Source organism: Suricata suricatta, chromosome 7 (genome assembly GCF_006229205.1).
Source record: "Suricata suricatta isolate VVHF042 chromosome 7, meerkat_22Aug2017_6uvM2_HiC, whole genome shotgun sequence".
Classification (NCBI taxonomy): Eukaryota; Metazoa; Chordata; class Mammalia; order Carnivora; family Herpestidae; genus Suricata; species Suricata suricatta.
The window spans coordinates 114558259-114583324 of record NC_043706.1 but is presented as its reverse complement, the minus strand read 5'-3'; the positions used below and the strand labels follow the sequence as shown (position 1 = coordinate 114583324).

Sequence of the window (25066 nt, the reverse complement as noted above, 5' to 3'; positions counted from 1 at the left end):
CTTCTTGGTACATCTGCACATAGAAATACAGTAGGGTTAAGAAATTTTGCCAGTTAGCATATGTTTAAAGGAAAGGTTTGGGGCGCCTGGGTGGCTCAGTCAGTTAAGCGCCCGGCTTCGGCTCAGGTCATGATCTCATGGTTTGTGGGTTCAAGCCCCATGTCGGGCTCTGTGCTGACAGCTCAGAGCCTGGAGCCTGCTTCAGTTTCTGTGTCTCCTTCTCTCTCTGACCCTCCCCTACTTGCGCTGTCTCTCTCTGTCTCTCAAAATTAAATTAAAAACAGAAGAAAAAAATTAAAACAAAAAATTTTAAGATTGTCATTCATTATGTTAAAATTAATATTAAAATTAATTTATCTTTTATTCATGTAATTGAACCAAAAATTACTTATAGAGGCATTCAAAGATATATGTGAAAATGTCAGTTAAAAAATGTGTTCAAAAGAAGAAAGAAAATGGAAACACAGGGCATAAAAAGAAACCAAGAAAGAATCTGCAAAATACATTTCATATGACCCACAAACTTGGCTCAAAGGTGAAAAAGAAAAGCTGAATTAGTCATGCAGTTCACCGTGGATCAACCAAGACAGTGATTTCAGAGACTCTTCTTGGTACTAAGACTGAAGGTGCTGTATGCCCCATGAACAGTGTGATACAGTGCTTGGTTCGGTTCTAGCTCCACTTTTATACCCACTAGACACTGAGATGTTACAGTCTGATATCAGATCTTGGGAGCAGGAGTGAAGATATATCAGAATATCCTTGCTAATTTTTCAAATTTTTAGGTAATGTAAATCCACATTATCTACTAGCACATCATTTCTGTTACTACATAAATGGTACAAAGTGATAAACCTTTCCTGAAATAGTGATTATTCTGATTCTGTTGTGCTTATGGGAAACTCTCTTGTCTTTATTGGATTTTACAGATGATTCAAGGCTCCCTAGAATATTTAGTATCATGTCACCCACAACTCTTCAGTTCCAACACTGAGTATCATTAATTTCTCTTGATGATAGTGGTTTCAGTGTAGCAACTTTTTCTCATTCTGCTCTGTGAGCTATAGAATCATCCAGCTGCCTCATTTTAAAGATAAAGTAGTTAAAGCAAAGTGTTTAAGAAATCTGGTGAATAGCATAAGCTTCTGGATTCAAACAAGCACTTTCAGCATCGAGTTGAATACATTTACACTTGTCTTTTCTCTATTTTTTTTGGTAGCCTCCCAAATATATTCAACAAACCATTCCGTTTTTACCACTCTCTTCCGACACCAGCATACTATTGTACTTTTCTAAGTGTTTGGAACTTTCACTTTAAAAACATCAGTTACTTCCCTCAATATTCTATATTCTCCTCTGTGAACTTATTCTGGTTTTGTGGGGCCTTAGCTATTGACCTTTGTATCAATGGACATTTATGGAGTGCTTCTGGTATGCAACACATGGGCTCTGGAACTGGTAAGATGTAACAATAAAGCCAGTTTCAGCCTAATAATGATTTATCCAAGTCACAAAACCCTCCTGCTGTGCATGGGATCCCTTACCTGCACACTCAAGCTTCACAACAACCCTGTAAGAGGGCAAATATTATGACTTCTCTTTCCTAAGTGAGGAGTCTGAGGCCATAAAGAGGTGAGTAGAAGACCAAGATGGCGTATTTGTTAAACAATAGAACCTTATTCACAGCCATAGCCAGGCAGTCCCAGAGTCAGTGCAGCAACCACCAACTCTTCTCCCTCACAGAGGAGACCGTGCACCTGCCTCAGCATTCAGGTCATTGGGAGGGATTTGGAGCACAGGACATTCCTTCTACAAGGGGAAAGAAGGAGCATCATAAAGAAAAGTGCAAAGTTCTCTGGGGAGCTAGGGACACCAGAGGGAGTACTTGATTTGCTATGGTGTAAGATTTAGTCTATAGTTTTCCACTCATCTGTACTCCTTCATTCTGGAAATAGTATTTTACTGGACAAGGCTTTCCCCCTGAATCTGGAGGGAGGGCCATTCCCATAAACTGTATCTTACCTACTGAGGCAGGGTTGGCCTGCACATCGTGCACAACCATGAGTTTGTGGGTTTATACGATTAATTCTTTGGCAACTTTGCACCTTTTCTCCACACAAATCACTCCACCTCACCTAATCACTGTCGAGATTAGAAGTTTCATTTTCTTTTTTTCCTACAGATCGATTGTAAGTTCATTTTTATGCAAAACAATATGATTATGTTTGCTCATGTATTTAACCATCCCTTGAAAACTTTCTCTTTGTTTTTCCATGTACAAAGAGATGGTAGAAACATTTCTGTGTGTCCTCCTTTCAGGGACCATCACGTTCATTGTGTCCACGACATTACTCTCTGCTTACTGGATCTGTTGTTTATATTTGTTTATCCCCAAAATCATCTTGACTGTGGTGCCTGGGTGGCTCAGACAGTTGAGCGTCTGACTTCGGCTCAGGTTATGATCTCACAGTTCGTGGGTTTGAGCCCCATATCAGGCTCTGTGCTGGCATCTCAGAGCCTGGAGCCTGCTTCCAATTCTGTGTGTCCCTCTTCCTCTGCCCCTCCCCTGCTCACTATCTGTCTCTCTCTCTCTCAACAGTAAATAAATGTTTAAAAAAATCGGCATGACTTAGGAGTATGTCCCTCTTATTTTTCTTTATATCCTCACTGTACTTGGAAATAATGGATAATCAATAAAAGTTTACTGAATAAATAGATGTGTATTCCTTTAAATATAGAAATATTTTAAGAAGTTTATGTAGAATGTGCATGGTCACATTGAGAAAATAATAGAATTTCGTTCAAGCTCTATTGGTAGGAATGGCTCTTACCTCTTTAAAAACCTTATGCTAAGTGTGTTTTGGGTGGTCTTTTTCTCAACTCTGAGTTTTCAATCAATTTGATCCTATTTGATTTTTCTTTCAGATTTATATGGATCCTTCCTTATGCCTCACAGTGCTTATCATTATCAGTGCTGCAGACACGTAGGTGTTGATTTGTAGTATATGAGTGTGATTATTCATGGATATGAACTTTATTTGAGTTACACTCTGAAAAGGGCCTCATTCCCTAACTGTAGGGCATTGGTAGTTGAATTCAAGGGACAGAACAAGTCCAAAACCAGAACTGTGCTCTTGTACACTCCCATTATCACCTAGACATTAGACTGTGAAGGTGAACACTTCATGTATTGAAACTGAAAGTTATCTTTAAAATAATCTAAATTAAACCATCCTCTGTTAGATGCAGCCTGTGGCTCAAGTAACCAGCACAACATCAGACAGCAGATGCCTCGTGAATTCACGTAGAGGGCTGGTCACACACCAACATCGGAGTGTGCACAGGGCCCGAGCCGCTGCGCCCTCATGTCCTCCAACACGGGCTCACAGTATAACCCCTCCTTCCTGAAGGTTGCCTCTACTCTCTTCCATTCAACCTGGCCCACCTAGTTCTCTTGGTCCATGGCCTGCTCATATATATATATATATATATATAGACACATTTGGGGTCCTCAGGTAGCTTTGACGATTTTATAGGACTTCAATGACAATGATAATTTTAACCAGAATTAAAATTTTGCTTCAAAAAAGAAAAAAATTCCCAGAAATTGAAAAGAATTTCTCCATTGTCTTTTAGGACTGGTACACTGAGGAGTAGTGTGATGCCAGAATGATGGCCGTTCCTTAATTCCAAGCAAACTGACTCTCAATGGCCTCTGTTTAGAAGCTTTTAAGATTTTCTTTTTATACTTGTCTAATTTGTTGCCTGTGTGGTCTTTTTTGTTTGTCTGTTTATCGTCTTTGCATTTTCAATCTGACGCCTCAGACCTTTCCTTTATCCAGAAGTTTCTCCAACAATTGCTTTCAGTATTTTCTTCCCTTTACTCATTGGTATGGTTCTTGCCGGTACTTAGAATCTCTCCCTGGCTCTTATCTCTCTGGTTACCTTATACTGTGTGAATTTGGGGTTGTGCTTTACTCTGTTTTTTCAATCAACTTGATCTCATCTGATTCTTATCTTTCATAAATATATTAGGGGACATTTCCTGGAGGTTCAAGAGTAAGGTACAATGCTGAATTATCTTTGTAGGGCTGATTTTCCGATGGTATGCGCCAATTTGACCATTCCCGGTGTGAAAACACTGAATTGCTTCATACTGGTTGATAAGTATCTCTTGCTGCGAGCTGCCATGAACCACCTATTTACTTTCCCTAGAAACTCCTCCCCAGACTCCAAAGACTCCTCCAGACCCAGCTGCTGAAAGGTCACTGCAAGGCCAAGGAGGACATCTCCAGGGCTGACTCTGCCTGTCAGCATAGCATGCATTCCGACCCATCACTGCCTCCAACTGTTGATGGTTTTTACTGTGTTGAAATATGAACCCTGACTATCCAGTTGGAAATCAATGGTCACAGGCTGAAGAGCACTTCATCAATGATAAATTTATTTCAGGTCCTGAATGCTTATATTGGGGCAATTTAAGGATGTATTCAGAATTCCTGAATAATTGCTTAATTTGCAAATATAATCTGTTTCTAAGAACTTAATGAGATCTCTCAAAATGTGTGGTAGGGTGCTGCAATGTATTCTTCAAGTTAGTCTAGAAAAGCGTGAAGGAATGAGACTCTGGTCATCAGATTCTTCCTTCCTGCTAGTTTAATTGGAAGCCTCACTCACGGAATATGTCACTAGATTTGAGACAGTGTGAGCTTGGTTACATCACAATCATCAAATGGCTTCACCATTCTATCTACCAGAGCAGACAAATACCCTTTGACTCCCCCTTACTCATTTTGTTTAAATTTTTTAATGCTTATTTAATTTTGAGAGAGAGAGAGTGTGTGAGCAGGGGAGGAGTAGTGGGACAGGAGGAGACACAGAATCTGAAGCAGACTCCAGGCTCTGACCTGTCAGCACAGAGCCCAACGCAGGACTTGAACCATGAACCTTGAGATCATGACCTGAGCTGAAGCCAGATGCTCAAATGACTGACCCACCCAGGTGCCCCAACCCCTTACTCATCTTGTAATAATACTCTAAGCAGAGCAGGCAAACACCCTTTGACTCCCCCTTAGTCAACTCTTAATAATACTCTAAGCAGATCTTATTGGTTTCCACTCAATTTTCACTATCTTCAAGCCCATAGTAAATTCTATCTAATTCAGGTGAAAGCTTTACAATCACACCCAGCTCAACACACTTACAGTGGTGTCCAGGCCCAGGCCCTCAGGCCCTACAATAGGGAGGAGTGTAGATCTACTTTTCACTCTTTCTTCCACTCTCCTTTTCTGCCTGTGGTTCCACCCGCCCTCCAGGGTAGGGTAGTAATGGAATAAGGAGAATATGAAGAATGGGACAAAAGCTGTCCTTATGCCTGGTAGTGTCATTGTCCCTTTGGACAATGCTCTGAATGTGCTAGGTGCCTAATTGGAGGCTCTGTGATCAGGTATATACATGACTTCCTTTGGGGGGCCAGGGAGCCCATCCACCATCTGGTCCCCTGATATCAGTGATCAACTCTAGCTGATCTTTCAACTCCTCCTTAGAGTTTGTGCAGGAAGGGAAATTTTATAGACCTTTCTTTCTAGGGGCTCTTCATCCAGGGACCCACTCCATTGAGGAAAGTACTGACAAGTTGCTTCAAACTGATTCCCTATTTAGATCTGCTATTTCAATAGTCCCAAAAATCTGCCCTGTCTTCATGTCAAGCACAGGAAAAAAGAGTAGGAGAAAGATGCCTGTGAGGAGGACAGGCCACAGGAAAGGAAGCCTGTCTTTTCACCTACTCAGGTGGCACCAATGCACGTGGGCTGGAGGACACTAGAAACCAGTCACATTAGACCCTTCCTACAGTCCTCCTATTTCGGGGTGCACTAGGAATCTGTGCCACATCCACTTAAGGAGGATGCTGGAAAATGTCAACTAGCACTGACCATAGGACCAGGGAGCATGAATGGAGTGTCTCCTGCAGGGCTGATTAACCCGTATGTGCTCTTGCATGAGAGGGACATTATTGGAAGGCTCCCAATACCAAGGTCATGACCATTAAGCAATATGAGGAAACCAAATTCAGTGTAAAATTATTGTTCTCCTTTTCTTCTACTCTACTTTCTCCCTATGGAATGGAGCAGAAAAGGAGGATGTAGTAAGGAATGAAAAATCAGACATGCTCCACTCCCAAAATCAGGCTTTTAAAGTTCAGGTTTGGCTAGCCCTGGACATAGCGAGGACAGGGATATTCAATTAGATATAGAAGATAGTTTTAAACTTGAGTTTAAAAATGGACTTGTTAATGTTTAAAAAGTGAATTCAATAAAATTGAATTTTTAACACTCAATAGTGATGGTAGAGGGGTGCCTGGGTGGCTCAGTAGGTTAAATATCTGACTTTGGCTCAGGTCATGATCTCATGGTTTGTGAGTTCAAGCCTCATGTTGCATTAGTGCTGATAGCTCAGAGCCTGGAGACTGCTTCAGATTCTGTGTCTCCTCTCTCTCTGCCTCTCTGTCTCTCTCTCTGTGTCTCTCTCTCTCTCAAAAATAAATAAACATTAAAAACTTTTTTTAAAAGAGTTACTCTAGAGATACACCCTAGATCTAATGAAAGAATAACCAGGGAAGATTTGCTAGAGCCCATTTTAGATGCTGTGATTTGGGAAAAAATTAATTTCATGTTGTTTCTCATTTCAAAGATTTCCATAAGTATAAGTACAACACATTTTTAAGAAATACATGTTAAACACAAATTAATTATGTGATGAATCATAATGAGAATTGATTCAGCTATATATTAACTTGAAGGACTGCTTAGACTGGCAATTGAACATATTGATTATCTTATCAATGTCAACAACTGTTTATTTACAGTGTAACCCTCTGACTCTGATTTGTGTTTGGTTAGCCTCTAGTCCAAAGAGACAAGCGTACAAAACATTTCTCTCCCCTTCCTCTCATTAACAAATGTATCAGTGTAGGCACTGGAAAGAGCACAGAGATCATTAATGCATCTTTCTCCCTGATAATGAGAAATGTCTCACACTTTGAGTCACTGGGGAGATGGGTATTTAATGACCTTTTATTTTAGGATTGTCTAGAAAGTTCAAAACTTTCAAACTGATTGGCAAGTGCAAATAAGTGACTGAAAACTTTGTATGATGCAAGATAACCAACAGTTTGCCTCCAAGTCCTGCCCTTGGTATTAGAAAACATACCCCTGAAAACACGATGGCTGCTTCCCCTGGACCTTGATCTAATGTGTTCCCTCAGATGGCCTTTAGAGCAAGATAGGAATTCTCTGTTACAATTTCACCAATGAAAAACCATAAATGCTTTATTTTCTTTAAAATTTGATTTTGTGAAATACATGAAGCAGGATGCTGAACAATATTTTTACCAGAAAGTTAAATACCACATCAACATTTTAAAAAATATTTTTAATGTCCATTTTTGGTAGACAGAGCGAGCACAAGCAGGGGAGTGGCAGAGAGAGAGGGAGACAGAATCTGAAGCAGGCTCCAGGCTCTGAGCTGTCAGCACAGAGCCCAAAGCAGGGCTTAAACCCACAAACAGGGAGATCATGACCTGAGCCAAATTCGGATGTTTATCTGACAGAGCCGCCCAGGCACCCCAACATCATTTCTTGAATAACCCATCCTTTTCCCATAAACATGGACAACATATAAACCTTGAATATGTTTAATAGAAAAGATGACAGAAAATTTCCTCCATCATGATTGAAGATAGAACAACAAACCTTATGTGATAAGAAAACTATCATATCAATAGATAATCCCTATTGAAGAATTTGTGCCATTTGCTCATGATTATTCCCACATTTACATTATATGCCCCCAAAATATAAAATATGAGTCTTGTCCTGAGTTTGAAATAGCTCATGCATATGGGCGAGAGACGACGTCCTAGAATCTCCAGAAATCTGCCCCCGCCCCGCAAGAAACAAGCTGCTCAAATGAATGCAGAGTTAAACTAGTCCAGTAAAAGGCAGGGAATACAAGACCTTAACAGGGAACATGAGACCAGGAAATCCTTGACAGTGAGGGAAAGGTAAGAAAGGAATGTGAGACCTGGAAGAGGAAAAAAGCACCTGACAAAGTAGGGAAGGGCACAGATTTAAGGAGCCTTGTGCAAACCATTATTTAGTAAATACATTTCTATCAAATGCTTAAAGATGTTCATTTCACCAACAAACCAAAAGCCCTATAGGTTATGTTTCTGAAATTAAAGTACCATTTTTCCTCCATTATTTAAAATATCATTTTAATGTGCTATAATTTGCATTATAATCATTAGGAAATTTTCAATATGTCACCAGATCAATCAATTTAGGTTCATTTAGAAATTAAATTTGTGGTCAATGAATGGTCTTTTAATATTGGCCACTTATAATAAAATTTCCTGCTCTCCCAAACCATAGGTAAAGTAAAGCATACATCATAGTATTTAGAGCAAGTTCACAATAACCAAACCATTAAAATACCTCATAACATATGAAGGTGTCATAAACCCCTAAAAGAATCAGTGAATGAATCAATTGCATGTGGTAATCATGACACCAAACATGTTACACTGTGATACCTAGGGTATCCCTTTCTCATTCTCTCTCTCTCTCTCTCTCTCTCTCTCTCTCTCTCTCTCTCTCAGCCATCCTAGCCTTGCAAGTCCCTGATAATGATTCCATTTTGTACTAATATTTTCAGTCTCTTTAATATGTTTTTTAGCCACAAGAAAAATATTACTAGATGCAATACTAAGAAAGCTAGATGTGAAAAATAATAGAAATTCTGTCAATATCCAGAATTGATTTATAACAAGCTGGCAACCATGTCTGGAACGGAGGGCACTTACTAATTCCTTCATCCCATCCTCACGGGCACCCACTGTATACAAGAGGCAGGATCCAGGAGCTGCTGAAGCAAATTCCTCACACAGGTGCCAAGCAGACAGCCAGCATAGTAGATTTCACTGCTTCCCCCAATTTTCCTTTGGGAAAACAAGCAAAGCCAACCCAAAAAACAAATAAGACAACAGCCTTGTGAAAGCTAACTTCAGAGAAATTTTTGAACAATTTGGAAGTAAGTAGAAAACTTTTCTCTAAGGAAAAGAGGGAAGAAAAAAATTTTAAAAATGCGTTTTCAGACTACAAAGGGAAGAATCAATGAAATGCAAGAGCAAAAGGGAGGGAGGGAAATGTGTGCAGGAAATGAGGGATGGTGAGCTCTGTAGCCCTTAACAAATGGGGATTTGACATTTACTAGTTATACAAATATTTTTTTCAGAAATGACAAGGAAGCACACAGTTAATACTAGAAAACATTGATTTATCCTGTTAAATTTGAAGAGCAGATGGTTTTCTCTTCATTAATAGTCTTATTTGATTTTTACAAACTCATTTCCTTTGGAAATTGTAAAGGTTTCTTGTACTTTCTCAGCCCGATTGCTTACATTTGTTAAGAGAACACATTCATGGTGGCCGAACTGTCCTTGAAAACCCAGCCACTCACGATAACTTTTATGGCTTTCCTGAACCATGGGTAAAATAAAGCATAAATCAAAGGGTTCATGGCTGAATTATAATAAGCACACCAACAGCAAATCTCATAAATGTAGGCAGGGGTTATGAAACCCATATAAGCATCAATTAAAGAGTCAATACTGTATGGTAACCATGAAATCATAAATGTTATCACAGTGATACCCAGGGTCTTCGCTGCTTTTCGCTCTCTCTTGGCTACTCTGGATTTATAACTAACTGATGACAATTCTATTTTGCTCCCAGTATTTTCAATCTTTTTAGCCTGCTGTCTAGCCACAAGAAAAATATTGCTATAGAGAATTATCATAACAAGGGTAGGTATAAAAAAGGACAGAAAATCTATCAATACCCAGTTTTGATTTACAACTGTCTGACAGCCTCCTACACAGTTGAGGGCACTAGATAACTCCTCCAGTCCATCATCATAGACACCCGTGTAGAACACGGCACCACTGTATACAAGAGGCAGGATCCAGGAGATACAGATGCATATCCCTGACACAGACACCGTGAACTTGGTAGGATAGACCAAAGGGTCAGTAACAGCGATGTACCTGTCGATGGAGATGAAGCACAAGTGGAAGAGGGAAGAATAACAAAACGCCACGTCACAGCAAGTGTGGAAGGTACAGAAGCTTGGCCCAAAGTACCAGCAGCTCTCCACAGACCTGACCATGCTGAAGGGCATGACGGTCACCCCCACCAGAAAGTCAGCACAGGCCAGAGATGCGATGAGAAAATTGGTTGGAGAGTGCAGCTGCTTGAAATGCAGGATTGAAATCATCACCAGAAAGTTTCCAAACACAGCCAGCATTGCCCCGATGCTGAATACCATGTAGAGAATGAGCCGGGGTCCAGGGGAGTAGGGAGCTTTCACGCAGGATCCGGTCACGTTCTGGTAGCAGAGCTGCTCAGCCGTAGAGGGGGATGAGTTGGTGCTCATGGTGCATGTGGAGAAGTCTCTACTTGATTTTCACACTGAATATAGGATTCTACTTTTTAAATACTCCTGGGGAGAGAATCATAAATACACCACGATGCCTGAAGAAATTATCAGCTATTATTACTAATGGTTTTCCACTTTCCATTTATTATTATAAATCTTAAATGCTTTCTATATAACAAAATAAAATTGAACACAATTATATTGTAGGGGCGCCTGGGTGGTTCAGTCGGTTGAGCGTACAACTCTTGATTTTGCCAGAGTGTTGTCTGGCATTTCCTGTGTTCAAGCCCTGCGTCCCCTGCCAAGGGTGCTCTCTCTCTCTCCCCCTCTCTTTGCTACTTCCCCCCTCGTCCTTGCTCATGCTTTCTCTTTTTCTCAAAATAAATAAATGAGCATTTAAAAAATTATATTGTACAAGATTAGCTGGTGTTAATTTCAACTAAGTAATGCTTTGTTCCTTTACTTTGATAAAATTCCCTTTTATTCACAAAAAATATATTTTTCTTTTTACCTCTGGTGTTCCTCTTTGCAACTGCAGCTGCTGATATGGGATCTAATTGCGGAGTTGAAGGATCACCTCCTCTTTGTCTCTGTGTTGTCTGACCTGCGTTACTAAGACATGCAGTCCTTCCACATAAATAAATGCCATCAGTGGGAAAATCCCTGCATGGAATCCCTGTAGTATAACGTGTGAACATGGAAGATTATTCGCAACAGTGATGATTAGGAAAGGTATTCTACAAAACAACTCTTAACATTAAATTAGCTTAGCCATTAAGTTTCTTGAACCAAAGATTTCTTTTTCCTTAGACTTGAATCTTTCCCCGATTCTCGGTCTTGATGTGGTCACCTCATTGGATTTTTGTACAGAGACACAATATGGTGAAAATAGTGAGAGTTAATACTTTGCTTTTTCTCTCTTGTTAGGAGTCATTTTTGTATCTGCATGGGCTACCAACAAATAGAAAAGGTAATATACATTAAAAACACCTTGAGATTGGTGTAATGCATCACAGACAAGCATTAAAAAACAGCATGGTATGTAGACACACAACATTTTTGAGGTGCTATGACTGTCAGTCCTGGTAGAAAGGAGATCAATTCTCTTCTCAGAGATTGTTCTGGAAACATATCCATGATGTCTCTCTGTCCACATGAGAAATGGGCAGCGAAGCCTCTATCTACACACATTTGTGGTTCTGATAGAACTTCTATTTCTAATCCTGAATGAATTCAAATAAGGAATAATGAGCAGAAAGTTGGAAAATGAAAACACAATTCCTTAGTAATTTCCCAGCCCTGCAAAGCTGAACTCCACAGGGCAAGGGAAAGCACCACTCAGACTTCTCAAAGAAAGGTTCAAGACTCTTGCCACTACAGAGCTGTGACCTACATATGTACAAACTTGCTTTTCAAGTTATAAAGTGCCACAGGTATTATTATTAATCCATCTGGCCATCTGTTTCCTAATCCAGAAAATTAGATTCTTTCTACTATTTTCTGAGAATCTGGTTTTGTAAAATAATAATAATTGTTTACATGACAAAGACCTAGGCCAGACTTTCCCAACATCAGCACTGTTGACATTTGAGATAAGATAACTCTGATGTGGGAATCTGCCCTGTACATTGAATGGGTTTTAACAGCATCCCTCCTAGTAGATGCTGGTAGATGTCAGTAAAATTTCTCTAAGCACATCCCCAACCAAAAATGTCACCAGACATTGACAAGGGTTCTCTGAAAGGTAAATGTCTCAACGACTTGCCTAATAAGAAGGTCTCAATGACCAATGGGAAGGCCCATTGGGAAGGTCTCAGTGACTTGCCTATTTATGCTAGGCAAAAAAAATAATACATGATACTCACCATTTAGGATAAAGAAATAACTTTAAATCTCCCTCCATATTCTGAGATTCATTCATTTATTCATTCATTCATTAATCAATTCAATATCTGTTTGTTGAGTACCAGGAGTTGGATACAAATGAATGAACAAAAAGTTGGGTCCATATGATCCCTACCCTCATGAAGTTTGCAATCTTGAGTGGGAAGCAAACCTTAAGCAAGTAAACAAATAAGTGGATAGATGAATACAAATTGTAAAAAGTAGTAAAAAGGTAAAAGACAGGAGCTCATGATGCAGGAGGCCCCTAGGCAGGTGTAGATAAAGAGGTTTCTTCAAATAGGGTAAGGCAAACATGCTACTTCAGTATTTATAGAATTTTAATATAATATACATGGGGGAAAGGAAATTAGAATGGAGTAGAACAATAGCTGGGGTTTTCTGGGGTTTTCTAGCAGAGGGTAGCTTAATGAGAAAGGAATATTATGCCCAAAAGAGAAAGGCAGAGAGATGAGAGACAGAGACAGACAGACAGACAGGGATGAAAGCCTTGCTGTGGTCTGGAAGTGGAAATGGGTATGTAAGAACACGGGTCTGAACCTAGCAGACGCCATGACAGGCTTTGTTTCCCCTCTAAACTAGAAGGCCTAAGGGCAGTCGGAACCATTTGGCCATTTGACGGATATACATTACCGGGGGCAAAAGCAGACCACTGCGGTATCCAATCAGGAAAGGCCAGCTACCTCTCCCCACATTCCTAAGGGTGAGTCCTGCAGATGGGAACTTTAGATAAGACCCTGTTACCTAGTGTTAAAGTTAACCCTATAGTCACCAAACAAGACCCTGAACTCACTCTGTAATTGGTTAATTTCAAAGATACCCTAAATGTTGTAATTGGGTCCCGCCAAAAGTAACGAACACACTGAACAGTGTGTATGGTTAGAGCTGCTGCCAATACTGTTGTACCATTATGATTGGGTCACTGTACCTATGTCACAATTTCCTGTAACTCCCCCTTCCCCAACTCATAAAAGTCCTACCCCACCTTTGTTCGGGGCTCACTCCACGTGGATCCAGTAAGTCTGTGAGCCCGAGTTTAGGCTGGCTGGGCCTAAATTCGTAATAAAGCCCTTTGCTTTTGCATGCATGCTTCGGCCTCCCTGGCGGTCTCTGGTTTCTGGGGGCGATAAAGAAATCTTCGGTATAACAGGTAGAAGACCTGAAGTTTGTTTCAGGAAGAACCTGGATAGAACCCCAGATCCCATACATTAGTTACAAAACAAGGAACAAGACATCTTTCAGTTTTCTACCAGTCCTAATTTCTGATGATTCCATCTTAGCTAATTCTTAGGATATTCAGTTAGAATTTATATTCTTCCCCTTCTCACCTGTCCCCCACAACTTCCGGGTCCCAATTTGGAACAGGTTTAAAAAACACTACCACAGTCAACAAGATCAAAACAAATTAAGAGGGTTACATTTTTTGAGGCAAGGCATAACAGAGGCTGAGCTTAACGTAGGTGCCCAGCCACACCCCTCCAGCTCCAGTGAGTGGACCCAACCGTCTCTAAAATATAATCAAAAGACCAGAGAGAGAGGGGAAAAGTCTTGTACAGTAAAATACTATTTTCAGAATGAAGAAGTATTGATGAGTGAAAAACTATAGACTAAATCTTACACCATAGCAAATCAATTACTCCCTCTGGTCTCCCCATCTCCCCAAGCAACTTTGCACATTTTTATTTATGATGCTCATTCTTTCCCCTGGTAGGAGGAATGTCCTGTGTTCCAAATCCCTCCCAATGCCCTGAATGCTGAGGCAGGGCCACGGTCTCCTCTGTGAGGGAGAAGAGTTGGTGGTTGCTGCACTGACTCTGGGACTGCCTGGCTATGGCTGTGAATAAGGTTCTATTGTTTAACAAATACGCCATCTTGGTCTTCTACTCACCTCTTTATGGCCTCAGGCTCCTCACTTAGGAAAGAGAAGTCATAATATTTGCCCTCTTACAGGGTTGTTGTGAAGCTTGAGTGTGCAGGTAAGGGATCCCATGCACAGCAGGAGGGTTTCGTGACTTGGATAAATCATTATTAGGCTGAAACTGGCTTTATTGTTACATCTTACCAGTTCCAGAGCCCATGTGTTGCATACCAGAAGCACTCAATAAATGTCCATTGATACAAAGGTCATTAGCCAAGGCCCCACAGAACCAGAATAAGTGAACAAAAGAAAATAATGAGGGAAGTAGCCGGTTTCTTTATAATGAAAGTTTTTAATGACTTATAAAAATAGAATAATATGTTGATCTGAGAAAGAAAGTGGTAAAATTAGATGATTTGTCTAATTTTGAAAAGCTCAAAAAAGGACAAGTGTAAACTTATTAAACTAGATGTTTAAAGCGCTTGTTTGAATCCAGAAGCTTTATGATATTCACCATATTTCTAGAACACTTTGGTTTTAGCTTCCTTATCTTTAAGATGAGGCAGCTGGATGCTTCTATAGCTTGCGGAACTGGATGAGAAAACGTTGCTATACTGAAACCATGAGCATCAAAGAAATTGATGATAGTCAGTGTTGGAACTGAAGACTTGTAGGTAACATGATACTAAACATTCTAGAGTGCCTTTAATCATCTGTAAAATCCAATAAAGACAAGAGAGTTTCTCATAAGCACAGTAGAATTGGAAATAATACACTATTTCAGGAAAGGTTTACCACTCTATAGCATTTGTGTAATAACAGAAATGATGTGCTAGTCAATAATGCTGATTTGCATTATTCTAAAAATTAGAGAAAAATAGCAAGTATTTTTTTATGTATTCATTCCTGCCCCAAAGATATGATGCCCCGGTTTTGAAATCTTGGTATCTGATTGCCCCAAAACTAAAACTAGAACAGAATCAAGTAGTTTAATTACATTGTGCATGAGACATAGAACACCTTCCAATCTTACTACAAAGAATATGTCTTCATCTCTGAAATAACTGTTTCATCCGCTGTAAATTGCATAGCTAATCAGTTTCCCTTTTCTGCCAAGACCAAATCTATGGGTCATAATGAAATAGACTTACTAGGTTCTGTCTGCCCTTCATTTCAGTTTTATTTGACACGTTTTGTACTAAATTTTATTTTTTAGTATATTTTATTCCTATATAGTTGACATATAGTGTTATATTAGTTTCATGTGTATGATATAGTGATTCAACAATTCCATACATCACCCAGGAACTCAACACAAGTGTACTTCTTAATCCCCATCACCTAGTTCACCCTTCACCCCCCACCAACCTCCCTTCTGTTATTTAGAAAGAACATCTGTTTATTCTCTATCCCTAAGAGTCTGGTGGGTTTTTTTTTAAATTTTTAATGTTTTACTTATTTTTGAGAGAGAGAGAGAAAGCATGATCAGCAGAGGGTGAGAGAGAGAGGGAGACACAGAATCCGAAGACAGGCTCCAGGCTCTGAGCTACCTGTCAGCACAAAGCGCAATGTCGAGCTCAAACCCACAAACAGAGATATCAAGACCTGAGCCAAAGTCGGACACTTAAGTGACTGAGCCACCCAGGCACCCCAACAGTCTGTTCTTAGCTTGTCTCTCTCTCTCCTTTTTACCCCTTTGCTAATTTTTTTTGTTTCCTAAATTCCACATATCAGTGAAATCATATGGTATTTGTCATTCTCTGATTGGCTTATTATTTTTACTTTCAGCATTCATTTTATTTTTCTGATATTGACACACTGGTACACTTCATGACATCCCACACTGTAGTGTTTCCTATGGGATTCATTTTTTTCTGCCTTGAAAACTCCGTTGGTTTTTCTTTTTGTGTGGGTATGCTGGCAATGAAGACACTTGGGTTCTGTTCATCAAAAAAATATTTTTATTTCACATTCAATTTTGAAAGATATTCATGCTAACTTCAGAATTCGAAGTTGTCAGTTATTTGTTACCTGGGTGTGTCAGTCGGTTAAGCGTCCAACTCTTGATTTCGGTTCAGGTCATGATCTCACAAGGGGAGATCCAGCCCACTTCGGGCTCTGTGCTGACAGCATGAAGCCTGCTTAGGATTCTCTCTCTCCCTTTCTCTGCCCTGCCTGCCCTTGCACACGTGCACACACTGTCTCCCTCAAAATAAATATATAAAGTTTAAAAATATAAATAAATAAATAAATAAATAAGACTTTAATAATAATGACACTGAGTTTTAGCCAAGTGTGTTGGGAGCAATTTTACCAAGGAGATGAACTTAAAATATGTCTAGTAGGTTAAGAAGAGAGATTTATGGTAAAATAGAACACTTAGGGGCTCCTGCGTGGCTCAGTCGGTTAGGTGACCAACTTCAGTTAAGGTCATGGCCTCACGGTTTGTGGGTTCAAGCCCCAGGTCATGCCTGCTGACAGCTCAGTGCCTGGAGCCTGCTTTGGATTCTGTGTCTCCTCCGCTCTCTGCCACTCCCCCAATCACGTGCATGCTCCCTCTCTCTCTCTCAAAAATAAATAAGCATTAAAAAAATAAGAAAAATTTCAAAAACAGGAGGATATCCAGTTAGAGAGGACAATGAGCACTAAGGTGTGGAGATGGGCAGGCAAAGCGTCAGCATGGATCGGGGTGTTGAGTGGCTGCAGGACAGGTGCCATGTGGGAAGCAGCATGAATACAGAAAAACCGAACACAGGGTTAAGATGACTTTGCCGAGCAGTTTGGATTTATGCAGAGATCAGTGTGTGGGAGGGGAGAGGACATGAAATATACATGGCGACAGGTACAAATCTTAGCTGCTCGGGTGTGCTACACTGCAAGGTTTTTTCCCCCTGTAATACTTTTTGTAAAGTCTATTCATTTATTTTGAGAGAGACAGTGTGAGTGGGGGAGGGGACCTGAGCCAAAACCAAGAGTCAGAAACTTACAAAAATCGCAAAACTGTGAGGTCAATACCTGAGCCGAAACCAAGAGTCAGAAACTTATAAAACTCGCAAAACTGTGAGATCAATACCTGAGCCGAAAGCAAGAGTCAGAGCTTAACCGACTGAACCACCAGGTGCCCGTTGTTTTGCAATACTCTTAAATCTTGCTTAGATGCTCCTAGCCCACCAGGAACAAGAAACAGATCCCAGTAAATTTAGGGACTCTGCTCCTTTTTCCCAGGGTGACATCCAAGCTCCAGGAGCCTTGGCCTCTGGCAGCCTATTTAGACCTGTGCCTCCTGCCTCTAAGGAGCAGACTCAGTGGCATCCCCGTCAGGAAGTGCTCCTTCCAGCCCTGCCAGGAAGCTAAGTCTCTCAAGCAGGTGATAGATGTACATCCCCACTGTTGCTGTTTTCACTTTTCAAGAGGGGACCTAAAGAGTAGAAACAAAATACAAATAAAAGATTGAGACGTGACTGTTGCTAGCTTCCACAGCTCCTGAAGACACCACATAATTAATATTAGAGGGAAAGAGTTTGAGAAACTTAGAGATCCACTGAAAAAGACAAAATTTAAATGCTTAAACAACATTAAGATGTAATTCCTAAGATAATTTAATCACTTTGAGATGTAGTCCCTGAAATATACCAATGCAGCCACAATTTCATTTCTTTAGGTAGAAAAATGTAGCAGAGATATATACTCAAAAGATATTCCCCTGAAATAAAACAAGCAAACACACAGACAGACCTAACTTCAATGCTCAGGTAAAAGTAGAGATATGTATGGGTAATATCTATCTATCTACTTATTGTAATTTCTATTTTTATTTCATTTCATGCATTAAAATGATCACATAAATCAGAAAGCAAATTCTCTACCCCTACCACATACATACTGTTTATTATACGTAAACTTACACTTTGTAAAAACATGTAGAAGTATATCTATGTATGGTGACATATATCAATTTATACGGAATTCATTAGTGCTTTTTTTTTTTTCTTGAGAGAGAAAGAGACAGAGCTTGAGCAGGGAAGGGGCAGAGGGAGAGAGAGAATCCTAAGCAGGCTCCATGTCCGTGTCCACGATCTCTTGATCATGACCTGAGCTGAAATCAAGAATTGGACACTTAATCGATGGAGCCACCCAGGCATCCCTTGTTAGTGCTTAATGGCATCAGAATATTCCATTATGGGGTTAGAGCATAATATATTTAATTTACTCCACACTGATCCTAGGTTATTCCAAGTAATAATTAAAAATTATACAATAAATGTCCTTGTGATCTTTGCTTCCTTGTCTCTCTCTTTTTTTTTTTTGGATTACTTACTAGAAATGACATGTATGTTTACACTTTGTAAAAATTTTTTAATTCCCCTCAGAAAACTGATACTAAGTTGTATTCTCATGAGATGTATGTGAGCAGGCTCTACTTTCTCTGGAGTGCTCCATCTCCCATATTCTGTTAGCAGGTGTTTCTTATCCTTCTAATATTTGCCCACTTGATATATGAAACACTGCCACAATTGAACATTTTAAATTTTGTTGTACATTTGGCATTTTAATGTATTTATTAATCGTATTTTTTCCTCTGTAAAATTGCCTATTTGTTTGTATGGAGGTGTTAAGCTCTACCTTACTGTTTTGTAAAAGGCCTCTACGTTTTTAAATCTATTAACCTTCCCTTCGCCATGTATGCTGCCAGAAGTTTCCCCAAGTTGCCTTCCTTCTACCCAATCTGGCTTTGTTATCTTTTGCAGTTTTAAAATTAAAAATTTTTTGTTTATTTATATTTGAGAGACAGAGATACAAAGTGTGAGCAGGGGAGGGGCAGAGAAAGAGGGAGACACAGGATCTGAAGAGGCTCCAGGCTCTGAGCTGTCAGTACAGAGCTTTATGCAGGGCTCAAACTCCCAAACCATGAGATCATGACCTGAGCAGAAGTCAGATGCTCAACCAACTGAGTCACCCAGACATCCTGGAAGTTTTAAAATTTAAATTATATGCAGAGAGCTACAGAGGTTTTCAGTCAGGATTTCTTCCAGTGAAAAATTATAAAATATTTTCTTTGGCTTATCTCACATCTGAAAGAAATCTGTTTTGCTTTTGTGAATGACATGAGATAAGATGTTTAATAATATCCTCAAAAGGGATATACCATATCATCATTTCTTGAATAATCCATCCTTCTACCATAACCTATAATACATTGTTATTTAGTTCAAAAACAATGTACTACTTTGGAGAGTGTTAATAAAGAAAAAAATAATGGCAGAAAACTGCCTTTCACAATGGCCAGAAGGGAAAACAACACACCTTGTAGGATAAGAAAACAATCACATAAAAGGACAATCACTGGTATGGATTTCACACCATCTGGTCATAATTATTGCACAAAATATTTCCAACAATGTAAAATATGAGTCCAGTTCTGGGTCTGGAGTGACTGATGAGTATGGCTCAGAGATCTGTCAGGAGCTCCAGAAAGACGGGCCTCCCAAAACAAGCTGCTTAAAATGGAATTCAAGTACACGGAGTCCAGAGAAGACAGGGATGGAGACATTTCACTGAAAACCTTTGAAAGCAGCATGAAGACAAGCTTGAAAGGGAGGCCTGGACATGAAAAATACTTAGGAACTGACAAAGCAGGGAAGTGTGCAGATTTGGGGAAACTAGGAAATATAAACTTGTGTCAACCATTGTTTAGTAAGCACATTTCTATCAAATGCTTAAAGATGTTTAGTTCACCAAGAAAATAAAGCATAAAAATTATGCCCCTGAAACTGAGGTACCATTTTTACTCCTCAATTTAATGGGTCATGAAACTCTCAATATATGAACAAATTCCTCAATTTGAAATTTAGGGTTTTTTAGAAAACAAATTCATAGTTGATAAACTGTCTCCTCTTAAAACTTGACCACTTAGAATGAGTTTTATTGCTCTCCTAAACCAAGGGTAAAACAAAGCATAAATCAAAGGATTCACAGCAGAGTTACAATAACCAACCCAGTTAAGTATCTCATAGACATAGGAAGGTGTTATAAACCCCCCAAAAGAATCAATGAGTGAATCAATCATATACGGTAACCACGAGATTAAAAACGCTATCACCGTGATACCCAGGGTTTTAGCTGCTTTTCTCTCCCTCTTACTCACCCTGGTTTTGTTAGGACATGATGCTTCTGTTTTGCTACCAATGTTTGCAATCTTTTTAGCCTGCTTTTGAGCCACAAGAAAAATATTACTGTACAGAATTATCATTACAAAAGTAGGTATGAAAAATAATAGTGAATCTATCAAAATCCAAAATTGATTTATGACTGGCCGACAACCACCTACGCAGCTGAGGGCACTTACTAACTCCTCCAGCCCATCATCATGAGCACCCGTGTAGAACACAGCACCACTGTATACAAGGGGCAGGATCCAGGAGAGGCCGATGCATATCCCTGACACAGACACCGTGAACTTGGTAGGATAGACCAGAGGGTCAGTAACAGCGATGTACCTGTCGATGGAGATGAAGCACAAGTGGAAGAGGGAAGAGTAACAAAATGCCACATCACAGCACGTGTGGAAGGTACAGAAGCTTGGCCCAAAGTACCAGCAGCTCTCCACAGACCTGACCATGCTGAAGGGCATGACGGTCACCCCTACCAGAAAGTCAGCGCAGGCCAGAGACGCGATGAGAAAATTGGTTGGAGAGTGCAGCTGCTTGAAATGCAGGATTGAAGTCACCACCAGGAGGTTTCCAAACACAGCCAGCATCGCCCCAAAGCCGAACACCGTGTAGAGAATGAACCGGGGTCCGGGCGAGTAGGGAGCTTTCACGCAGGATCCGGTCACGTTCTGATAGCAGAGCTGCCCGGATGCAGCGGGGGACGCGTTGGTTCTCATGGCGCTGCTGCAAACAGCTGTAAACGTGCAGAAGTCCTGCCCGTGGCCAGTCACTCCAGCTAGAGCAGTTTCACGTTTCCTAAGGCAGAGAAAAGTTCGTTTGCACCTGCCTACCTTTGTTATAGTTATCAGACAATATATCCATGGCCTGTCACATACCCATATTGATTTTAATCTCTGAACACTTGAAGTAATACATTGAATTTAGATGTTCCACAAATCTTAGTTGTAATTCATTATTACCATTATTTTTCTTATACTTTAGAGTATACTTGGAAACAATTTTCTAAGTCCAATCACTTAATTTCAAGTGTATCTTCTATAAATTTGTTAATCCCAAAGATTTCTTCTTGCCTTACAATTTGTCAATAATCTTTTATTACCTGGTCTTGATACAGGGATATTTCTCTTTGTCAATGTTAGTGAGGTTGACTGCCTTTTATTATACCCACCTAAAGACTGTCGGAGGAGTAATGACTAAATCCCCAAGAAGCATTGCTGAATCCCACACCCAAAATCCATACCCAAAGGTTAAGGTGGAATCCCTATGGCATAAGGTGTGAACAGGGGTTGAGAAACTTATCTTTAATGATCCCCACCAAAGTTTACATTTTGCTGTAGCCTCAATACTAAAACCCACAGAGCCGATTTGAAAAAGGAAAAGGAGAGAAAACTCTCACTCATAAGCAAAAATGCAAAAATCTTAAACAAACAGAAGTAAATGAAGAAGATGATACATCATGATTAGATGCCAAGAATGAAAGTTTGCTTTGAAATTAGAAAATATATTAATATAAATCACTATTTTAACAGATTAAAATCTTACAATCATCTGATGAAATAAAAAAATGCATTTGATAAATTTCAAAACCGGGTCATTACTGAAAGAAAAATTCTTACCTAACTCTAAAAGACAAGAGGTCTTTTGTACCTATAGAGAGGTCTTTACAAAAAAGACCTATCACATATGATATACTCAATACTGAAATGTGACAGTATTCTCTTTAAGATGAGTAAAAAGGTTTAGATGCTATAGTAAAAGATGCAAGGAGGGGCACCTGGGGGGCTCAGTCGGTTGAGCATGCGACTTTGCCTCAGGTCATGATCTCACAATCCGTGGGTTTGAGCCCTGCATTGGGCTCTGTGTTGACAGCTCAGAGCCTGGAACCTGTCTTCAGATTCTGTGTCTCCCTCTCTCTTTGCCACTCCCCAGCTCACTCTCTGTCTCTCTCTCTCTCAAAAAAAAATAAAGATTAAAAAAATTTTTTAATTAAAAAGAAAGATTCAGGGAACATAAGTTCTCCCTAGATGCCCATAAATCTGCCTGCAGTTCAATCATTCATGTATGCAATATTTATATTTGTATATTTATTAAGCATCTATCTGTGAAGATGCTATAAGAAAAAACACAAAATATCTTCTTCCCTTAGCGGGAGTTTCCATGTTAACAGGAGAGACAGACGTAAAATAACATAGCAATTCACTGTGCTTCCAGCTAAAATTAACACATTTAAAATCACAATGAGGGACACCTGGGTGACTCAGTCGATTAAGTGTCCAACTTCGGCTCAGGTTATGATCTCATGGGACGTGAGTTTGAGCCCCACGTCAGGCTCTGTGCCAACAGCTCAGAGCCCGGAGCCTGCTTCAGATTCTGTGTCTCCCTCTCTCTCTACCCCTCCCCTGCTCACGTTCTCTGTCTCAAAAATAAATACACATTAAAATAAATAAACAAATAAGACTTCAATGAGATACTATTTCACACCTGCCAGATTGGCCAAAATTAACAACTCAGGCACAACAGGTGTTGGTGAGGCTATGGAGAAAGAGGAACCCTTTTGCACTGCTGGTGGGAGTGCAAACTGTTACAGGTCACTCTGGAAAACAGTGTGGAGGTTCCTCAAAAAATTAAAATTAGAACCACCCTATGACCCAGCAATTGTACTACTAGGTATTTATTCAAAGGGTACAGAACCCATGGAAAGAGCCCAAATGTCCATTGACTGATGAATGGATAAAGATGTGGTATATACATATAATGGAATATTACTCAGTGATCAGAAAGAATGAAATGTTGATATTTGCATCAACGTGGGTGGAACTAGAGTGTATTAATCTATGAGAAATAAGTCAGTCAGAGAAAGACAAATGTCATATGATTTTACTTATATGTGGAATTCAAGAAGCAAAACAGATGAACTAGAAGGAAGCACAAATAATATAAAAACAGAGAGGGAGACAAATCATAAGAGACTCTTAAATACAGAGAACAAACTGAGGGTTGCTAGAGGGGAGGGGGGAAAGTGGGCTAAATGGGAGATGGGCATTAAGGAAGGCACTTGCTGGAATGAGCATTAGGTGTTACATGTAAGTGATGAATCACTTAATTCTAGTCCTGAAATCATTAAATTATATGTTAACTAACTTGGATTTAAATTAAAAAAAATAAAACACACTTAAAAGTATAAAGTGAGAAATGACATCAACTAACAGAACAATGGTGAATAAATAGAATTCACTGAGGATATAAATTTAGGGCTAGGATAGAAGGATGAGGACGGATGGAAGGTATTAATGTAAAGAACAGGGAACGATTCAGATATTGTGCACAGCTCTGTACATCCCAATGATCATTTCAGATTTTATCCTATGACTAGTACATGGAGATGGAGAAAACGTACATATTAGCAGGTAAAGATCTCAACTACCACAGAAGGCAATTTTCTTGATTTTTCTGTAACTTATTTTTAACTCTCTTATGAGCCCCCATGTTGTGAAATTCCACTCTCTTCTCCCAGGGCTGCATCTAAATTCCAGGGTACTAGGTAGTAGGCCCCATTTCTGCATGAATAGACTGGGATTGTCTTTGTAGGTGTCTTCTAGGATGAAATGGCCATCTATCGCATACTGAAAAAACTGATGTTCACATGACCCTAAACTCTGAATAATGTGCTTAACAATAGTCCCCTCTAGACTCTGGACCTGGCAACCTCTTACACATGTTCCAGACCATCCACGTGTGGCTCAGTGAGTGGCGTGCTGCTTTGGCTTTTTCAGACCTCATAGCCTCGTCAGCTTTCCTCTATCTCCAGAAAATGGTTTTACTTTTATTGAAAGTAAGAGATTGAGGCTCTTAAATCTGAATTTCAAGCCCCCTCCTTTTTGGTGTCCTCAGCTAAGACTCCAAGATTTGAGTTATGTCAAAGTTGATCCGTCATTTTCGCTCTAGTTTTCCTTCCCTCCTTCCATCCCTCCCCTCCTCTTAGCCTCTGCTAATTACCCTGTGTTTGTCCACAAAATTGAAAACATTCTGAGAATTCTCAAGATCTGTTTCATCACAGTCACCAGGTATTTCTCGAACTACTATAACTGCAGAACATCTACCTAACATCTTTATACAAGTTTTCTTAGAGGGGCGCCTGGGAGGTTCAGTCAGTTAAGTGTCTGACTCTTGATTTCAGCTTAGATCATGCTCTCATGGATTGTGGGTTTGAGCCCCGTGTCAGGCTCTGCACTATTCATGCAGAGCCTGCTTGAGATTCTCTCCCCCCCACCTTACCTCTGGCCTTCCCCTGCTCAAGCATTCTAAATAAACAAACAAACAAACTTAAAAACAATTTTTTCCTTAGAATTTGTGTCATATTTCTTATCTTATAGCTTTTAATCGTCTGTTTTACAGCAATGCTTCTTAAAACATGGTAGAAATTCTAGAAAGGCCCACAAGGGCAGATTCAGGTTTACAAAGCATATTACTTTATTGTTAAAGCAACTATCATTTTAACGGTAGCAAACAACTTTTGAACACTGCTATATCTTGGGAGTTTACATGTATTCAGTATTAAATGGTCACACACAGAAAACCTGATGAGGTCAGCATGGCTATTAACCCTATTTTGCTGATGAAGGACTGAAACTCTGTAAGT

General features: G+C 39.8%; 2 protein-coding genes across 2 annotated transcripts; both read right to left on the bottom strand.

The window, feature by feature from the left end:
• Positions 1-9465: 9465 nt before the first annotated feature.
• On the bottom strand, positions 9466-10494 carry LOC115296705 (trace amine-associated receptor 6). The gene has a single exon (XM_029945181.1). The coding sequence runs from the start codon at positions 10492-10494 to the stop codon at positions 9466-9468; it is 1029 nt and encodes a 342-aa protein (XP_029801041.1).
• A 9611-nt stretch (positions 10495-20105) lies between these two features.
• LOC115295343 (trace amine-associated receptor 6-like) lies at positions 20106-21143 on the bottom strand. Its single transcript, XM_029943230.1, has one exon. The coding sequence runs from the start codon at positions 21141-21143 to the stop codon at positions 20106-20108; it is 1038 nt and encodes a 345-aa protein (XP_029799090.1).
• Positions 21144-25066: the final 3923 nt, after the last annotated feature.

Bases quoted from the DNA above. Each gene is read 5' to 3' on its own strand.
- LOC115296705 (XM_029945181.1), bottom strand. From the start codon at position 10,494: ATGAGCACCAACTCATCCCCCTCTACGGCTGAGCAGCTCTGCTACCAG.
- LOC115295343 (XM_029943230.1), bottom strand. From the start codon at position 21,143: ATGAGAACCAACGCGTCCCCCGCTGCATCCGGGCAGCTCTGCTATCAG.